Raw genomic sequence first — 7,987 nt, 5'->3', positions numbered from 1 at the left:
TAATATCCACTTACAAATCAGAAAAAGTGTTTTTTTTTTTGAATATTTATTTAAGGATATAGTCTAGTCTAGAAATCAATAATTTTTTATTTTTAAATTATTTGCGGATATTTTGAAATTCGCTGAATTGGCATCCAAACTGGTTCAGCCGGAATTGAAACTTTACTCACTATTTCTTAGGTTCTATTATACCGATTTACTTGAAATTTTTAGAGAATCCTCGTTATGAACTTGCCTGTGGAACTATCCATATTCATATTTTAATTTTGACTATTTAAAAAAAAATGCCTTCAAAAATAGTGTTAAAAAATTTTTTTCCAGGCAGTCGCCATTTCGTGAAAATTGTGATCTCAATTGTTCCATAGTTCCAGACTTTGCGATATTGTTATAGATTAATATTTTTTTTATTTCAGATTGCTAGGAGGCTTCAAATCGTGGGTATGGGCTYGTCCCAATTTTTTAGACTATTTCCAAAAAAGGTTATTTTCATGAAAAATATGTATAGTATACTTAATTGGAAATATAAATTCTTACAAAATGTCATATTGTTACAATTSTTACCTGAAAATGTGCATCTGAAAACTTCGCTCATAACTCCCAAAATATTTTGTCGAAGAATATTTTCAATTATCTTTATGTACCGCGTTTTCCAATTGGGCTGATAAGAGTCCTAAGTGTCGTTTTTGCCATTTTTAATATGCCGTGATATTAATTTTTTTGTATTCTAATCAGTAATGTTTACAATTTCATCATTGAAAGATACATGAGGGAACAACGTTTACATATTATACACTTTAATTATCAAAATAATCGTTCTCCCATTAAACTTTTCATACGACCGATTTTATGATCGAAATAATGGTGCGSTAAATAAACAAAACGGTCGATTATGGCGAGAAGAAGACCCACAAATTAAACATGAGCAACCATTAGATTCACCTGAATTAACAGTTTGGTGTGGTCTGTGGTCTGTTGGAATCATCAGCCAATACTCCTTTCGAAATGAAGCTACCACTTCTTATGACCGCAATTAGAAGAAGTTGATCTTGGCAATGTTTGGTTTGAGAGTTTGTGTTCCTCACAACATGTGCAACAACCGAATTATTTCGAGAAAAGTTTGGAAAATCGTTATGACATTGAATGGCTTCTAAGAAGTTGTGATTTAAGACATTTCCTCGGACAAAAAACAGACTTTTTATTACAATTTTTTGTTATTACAAACACTCACTATTAACAAAGAAATTCTGAAATTGTTGTAGAAAAAATATTTTGTACTCGGCCATTGCGACACCATTTTCGGTGACCCCTCAGAAAAAAGATGCACCCGCTTTGGCAGGATAACTCCTTGCAGGACCATCGAAAGTGAAAAATGAAGTATTTTAGCTATAATCCTTAAAACTGAAAACCAGAATCATATTTAGCAGCCATTTTTACAAAAAAAAAAAAAATGAAAATTTTAGTGAAATTTTCGCGGCATTTTTTTTTTTTAATAGTTGTAATCGAAATAAAATCCTTCGTCCGTTCTTCGGCTTTAAGAATTGTATATCAAAGACCTGTGCAAAATTTCATGAAGATTGGTTGTTGAGTTCTTCCCGACTCGACTTCAAGCACAGAGTTTCGCGAAAAACGCGTAGAATTTAATAAGATAATAAAACCCTTAAACCCATGTAACGCCTTAATTTATAGTTTTCATGTGAAAAATATTGAATATACCTTTTTTTAAGTGGGTACTTTAAAAGTATGGCTGCTTTTACCAGTACATATACACCCATAATTGCATTTAACTTTCAACTTATGCCAACAATCATCTTTAGCTCAAGTTATYACTTTTCACAATGCAGGATCGGGCCTGCAAAATAAACAAATGCAGATAATACAAAATTTGAGAACTGAGAAAAATTCATCATAATTCGAAAAAGCACACAGAGTATATGAATATTCAGTATATATGAATATGAATATATAGTATACCTACATATGTATATATTTAAATGTAATATTATGTATATATATTTATACATTAATATGCCACACATATTTGGTAACCCCTCTGCCTTGCATAGCACAATAATTGCCGCCAATGTGTCTGCTGTCAACAAACGCAACTCAACACAATGAAGAAGAAAATAAATAAATAGCTACCAAGCCACCAAGACAGAAAATAAGTGCAAAAAATCGAAAAATAAATAACAAATAAATGAGCGGTTAAATGCGGTCACGAAAATAGGAAATAAAATCTTATCAGCAATGCAAAAAGTAGATCTGCRAGTATATAGTATATGAGAATATAAGTGTGCATAAGTGTATGTTAACATATATAAAATAATGAAAATGCATTTAAAAATAACCAAACTAACAAGTGTGCTAAAAAGTAAAACCAAGCACTTCTAAGAATATCAAACTTTTTTTTTTAATTTTTTTTTTTATTATTTCTCTATGTCTGAAATGAAAGTGAAACGTACAAACATAGTAAGCTCTTAGCTAATAAGAAATTGCGAAGCAAAACAATTGCTGCACTCATTTGGCTGTGAAGGGCACTAGCGTCAATAACCAAGACTTCGTTACCTGGTCACACTTTAGCAATAAGAAAGATAAATATTATGTTAAGCTCTGTGTGAATTGTTTCCTATTTTTATAACAAGAGTGCAACTTGTTGCATGTAGTTTTTATACACCTTACGGATATAGTTTTCTTGTAAACAGGGTGGTTTTTAGAGGCAGAAAGTTTTCTAGATGGAAAGTTGCTAAACTAGCTGTCARAGTGAAGTAATTTTCTTGACACTTTTAGTCACTATAATTTGAGAAATAACCATACAAAGGCTGAACATTGAAATAATGTTTCAAAATTGAAGAAATTTTATTCAGGGAAACTGTGCTTTTATATAATATTTTATTATTCAAGAAAACCTTAAACGAAATGAGTATGTAAATAGGATTTTTTTTTTTTTTTTGAATTTGAAATCAAAGGTTACCGTCCACAGTGGACCTTATTGAAAGTGAAAGTCGCTGCCTWCTGGTTTCCTATAATAATATCAATAGCGAGAAATTAAAATAAAATRCATTTTATAGTTTTCTATCGATACCCAATTAGTTATGAAACGTTGTGCCCGTTACCTGTTAAATTRTATTYTTCATCTRATCAAATTTGACCCGGACTGTATCTGTATTTGTATTATTTGCTCCTAAGAAAAGTCGAATTTTGTATACCCTTGTTATAAGAACCTTTGGATGGAACGGCCTTTAGTGTCTTCAGCGGTTGTTGTGTTTTTGTTTGGGTTTGGCTTATTTTTGGTCACTAGTTTGTTAAAGAGTTTCGACGTCATATTCATAAAGCAATGTTTTGTCTCCAGTATTGATGCGTTTGATAAATGGAGGGCACTTACATTTAATTGTCGAGCATCTCTTTTGTGACCTCCACTCAATGTAGTTTTATAAAAGAATATGGTTATTTTCGTACAAGTCTAGTATTGAAACGCTTCATAACCAAAACATTAACCAGAAGGGTTTAGCCGTTCCATAAGTCATATTTAGATTCTCTGCTATCTCTCTGATTCCATCATGACGATTTTACACCAATAATTTTTATCAATTCTGTTTGGGTGTGTTGTTTAAATGAACCAGTCCGAGTCAAATTTGATCATGAAGCAATAAAAGTCCTTACAAACTGTTCATGAACGGCTGAAATATTTTATTTGAAGAATTACACAAAATTACAAAACTTTTTATGTATAATATCTATTTACCGGTCAAAACGACAAAATATGAAAAAGAGAAAGATAACAATTAAAATTATAATGGAAATCGATGAAATAGGATGATAACCCCGTACACTACCCATATAACGGAACTGTTAAAAAATACTAAAATGGCGATAAGTCAATAACTAAATAAGAGATTTTAAATTTTACGAAAGAGATTAAGTGAGAAGGATTTATGGGAGCTGGTGTAAAAATTATACGATGGGCGTGGTACCTCCCACTTTTAAGGGACTCGACTGATTTCAACTAAATTTGGTATGAACATTCCTCTTTATATCACAGTAGGAAAATTGTCGAAATCAGCTGTTTTCCGCGCCTACCTCCCATAAAACACAACATACAAATCAAGAACGAACCAATATACCAGGATGAAACTTTGCAGGCATAGTGCATTTGTAGGGTGCCACCTTATGACCAAATATTCTACAAAAAGAACCAAAACTGTTCAAGCCCCTAGGTTCTGAATATGTAGACCCAGTACTTATAGTTCACCGAATTATATGGGTAAATTTTCCGAAAATATCGTTCAGTGTTCAGATATATAATTGAAATTTAGGGAGAATCCTGTCTCCGTGCTACAAATGAATTGAATCGAGTCAATATTTGCTTTAGCCCGTCATATACCTAATATAAAGATTTTCGAACTTCCGTATGTACATATGTATATTCTATGTTACTAACAAGTTATATTAAAAATGTTCAGTTATACTAGAACCCTTCATTACTTGTTTTTACATTGTTTTCTGGTATTAAAAACTGTGCCGCAGAGAATACAATACAATAAAAAGAACAAYACTTATAGGCAAATAGAGAAAATAACAGATTACAAAGTTGCTGCTTCTATAAGAATTAAATATTATATAGCTGCATGTAAATAMTTTATATATTTACTTTTGAATGAGCTCATCCTGAAGTGGAATTGGGTTAACAGTAAAGTAATAAATTAATAAGAGAATTAAATGCGCTGGTTCAACGAATTATAAGCAAACACATAAATAAGAATACATACATATGTATATAGTATWAAATATATCAGATACTATAAAWWCAAATTAGCTAGTATTTTTATTTAATTTTTATTCTTAAAATTTTTAAATTCATATTAACTAATGTCAACTTTCGCTTTCCCTTTCCAGCCGGCAGATAAATTGTTAAAATATGAATCGTAAATTTGGTAAGGCGACCACGGCCTTGAGGTTGCTCACTGCCTTCACACTACTCGGCKCAGTGGTGGCTTACGATAACACATTAGAACTAGATTTCCCTGGCCCTTATTGTGCTGCGAAGAATATTTGTTGTAAGAACAGAGAAGATGGTTGTGCTATGCCGATTTCAAGTAAGTTTTCTAAGTATTTTTTTAAAGTAAAAGTTTTTTTTTTKAWTAAAGTTTGGTTTAGGACCTGAKCTTTACGTCATTAAGCCGTTAAATTATAGAGCTTTATTACTGAGTCGCCTGTAGGGTTACTCATTCTACTATGATGTGTTGTTGTCTTTCGATAATGTTGAAGCGTCTTTCGTGGGAAAAGTTCTCGTTTAAACCACTTGCTAAACATTATTTTTGAGATATATGTGCATATATCGTACCAATTGCTTACAAAATATCAGTTAGCTGAAAAATTCGTATTTTCTCGAATGAGAGGGAGATTCACCATGTTTTGTTATTGTTTCGTGAGATGCCGATGCTGCCCTGAACGAAGCAAGGGCAGAAATGATTTGCTAAATTCCGTATATGACATATGATCACGGAGACGATGAGCCTAACAGATGCCCAAAGAACTCCGTTTTGGACGAAATTGAAAGATATGAAATGGAGGAAGGTTCGACAAATATTTTATTAAACCTTTGCTATTCTAAAGTCTGCGGCAAAACTAATCCTTGAAAACAATGTGAAGCATGGAATGAATAAATTCTTAAGTTGTTCACAGATCTGATCTACCACATTCTTCGGATTAGCCTCTCTGTACTTCTTTTCTATCCTCAGATTTTAAGAAAATAATCAAACACACAATTGTCCAAATCAACATCAGTAATCTTTGAAAGCGCTGATAAAAGAACATGAATTAGACTTATGGATCCATCCTATAGTCCGAATTTACCCGAAGTAACGTTTTTTCTGTTCTTAGACCTTAAGTTAATGAAAGCTGGAAATAAATCGAACAGTCTGAGACCAATTTTGAAACAACAGACCGATAGTCCTAAAAATTAATGGTGAAAAGTTAGGAGCTGAGGTCAGGGTATTAATTTGGGATGCCTCAAGTTAAAGATCTCATTTTAATTCATAAGCAGCGCATTGTTTTKATTCCTCTTAAAGAAGACTCAGATTTTTCCAACTGTACTAAACATTATATTTATTTGTGTAACCAACAGCCACACTCTGCTATTGCGATGAGTTCTGTGATCGCGATCGTTCCGCCGATTGCTGTCCCGATTACCACTCATTCTGTTTGGGCGCACCGCGTCCGATAATGCGCTGCTACCACAACGGCATCTACTTCAACAAGTACAATACCACAATGGATAACTGTAATGAGTGTCGTTGCCTGGACGGTGGACGCGTAGAGTGCGATCGCGATCTCTGCCTTACCGATGACAATTTAGTGAACAACGTTAACTCAATACGTCAGTTAGGCTGGTCGGCACGTAAATATGGCGAATGGTGGGGACGCAAGTATGCGGACGGTTTGACATTACGTCTGGGCACAATGGAACCCACATTCCGCGTCAAAGCGATGACACGCTTAAGCAACAAGGCGAGCGCTTTGCCACGTCAATTCAATGCCGTGGATCGTTGGAGTAAATATGTAAGCGATGTGCCAGATCAAGGTGGGTTGATAAGTTCCTATCGCTTATGAGTTTGTTTATTTATTCGTAAAATTTGTTCTTCAATATCTCTTGCAGGCTGGTGCGGCTCGTCTTGGGTGCTTTCTACGACATCGGTCGCTTCGGATCGTTTTGCCATACAATCGCAGGGCAAAGAAGTTGTACAGCTATCACCGCAGAACATTTTGTCGTGTACACGCAGACAACAGGGTTGCAACGGCGGTCATTTGGATGCGGCATGGCGTTTCCTTCATAAACAGGGGTATGCACAGCGTCTATTTAAAATATAAAAGGATCAATTTAATACTCAAAATAATTATCCTTTGCCCACAGTGTCTTGTCAGAGGAGTGCTATCCATACACCGCACGCCGTGACGTCTGCAAAATAACTCACGGTTCCCGTCGTCTGTTGAGCGCGTACGGCTGTCGCCCCGCAACGCGCACAGATCGCGATGAGTTCTACACAGTCGGCCCGGCATACTCGCTGAACAACGAAACCGATATTATGGCCGAAATCTTCCATTCGGGTCCCGTGCAGGCGACCATGCGCATTTATCGCGATTTCTTTGCCTATTCGGGCGGTGTCTACCGACATACCGCGGCCAGTCGCAGCAGTCCGACTGGTTTCCATTCGGTGAAATTGGTCGGCTGGGGTGAGGAGCATGATGGCGTCAAGTATTGGGTAAGTGTTCTGGCAGTGAACTCTAAATAACTGTAAATATAACTTGTTTTGAAATGACTCTCGTCAGATCGCCGCCAACTCATGGGGTCCCTGGTGGGGTGAACACGGTTACTTCCGCATCGCCCGCGGCAACAACGAATGCGGCATTGAGGAGTATGTCCTCGCCGCTTGGCCCAATGTTTACAACTACTTTAAAACCACCTGAAGCGTATGAGRGTGCCGCAAAGCGTGATCGTGTGAGAATTTGYCAACAAAGAAATAATAATCTCGTGAACTTTTCCAATTACATTTTAATGGCTAATTAAACACTGAAAATTTTGGAAGTTTAAGGCCCAAGCAAAATTTTTTATATAAACAATTTATTTTTATAAACTATGTTAAAAGCAAACAAACATATTTAGAATGGGAAGTGAAAATTAGGTTTTGTTTGGTTGCAGAACTTTAGTCGCTCACTGTAGAATTAAGAAGCAAACTCTAATGGTATTCAAAACTTTTCTAGCTCTAAGTAAATTTAGCAACTGCAACTGTTTTTGTGATTGAAAATATATTTTTAATATATTTTTAAACCTTTGTGCCTTATATAGTTAGAAAGCGAAAATTTTATTTTTTTTGCTTTTGCTTTTAATCTTATTTAGAGCTCGCTTCACACATTTTTATATGTTTAATTTTTAGCTTCGACTGTTCGTATATATTTCTGTTTAAGTAATTAAAAAATGTTAATTAAATAT

The 7,987-nt window shown here is 34.7% G+C and overlaps 1 protein-coding gene across 3 annotated transcripts in view; it reads left to right on the top strand.

Moving 5' to 3' along the window:
* LOC108969593 (tubulointerstitial nephritis antigen-like) overlaps positions 1 to 7,588 on the top strand; it is a 97,167-nt gene extending 89,579 nt beyond the window's left edge. For all 3 annotated transcript variants that reach the window (XM_018934415.1, XM_018934398.1, XM_018934405.1), the window contains exons 2-6: positions 4,894 to 5,093; positions 6,125 to 6,580; positions 6,656 to 6,839; positions 6,911 to 7,259; positions 7,327 to 7,588. In XM_018934415.1, coding sequence (XP_018789960.1) covers positions 4,916 to 5,093; positions 6,125 to 6,580; positions 6,656 to 6,839; positions 6,911 to 7,259; positions 7,327 to 7,464 — 1,305 coding nt within the window. In that variant the 5' untranslated portion in view covers positions 4,894 to 4,915 and the 3' untranslated portion in view covers positions 7,465 to 7,588. The remainder of the gene's footprint in view (positions 1 to 4,893; positions 5,094 to 6,124; positions 6,581 to 6,655; positions 6,840 to 6,910; positions 7,260 to 7,326) is intronic.
* The last annotated feature ends 399 nt before the right edge of the window (positions 7,589 to 7,987 follow it).

This window comes from Bactrocera latifrons, unplaced genomic scaffold, assembly GCF_001853355.1.
Source record: "Bactrocera latifrons isolate USDA-ARS-PBARC rearing strain unplaced genomic scaffold, ASM185335v1 scaffold_105, whole genome shotgun sequence".
NCBI lineage: Eukaryota > Metazoa > Arthropoda > Insecta > Diptera > Tephritidae > Bactrocera > Bactrocera latifrons.
The sequence above is the reverse complement of the archived record's forward strand: the minus strand, read 5'-3'. Positions and strand labels throughout refer to the sequence as shown.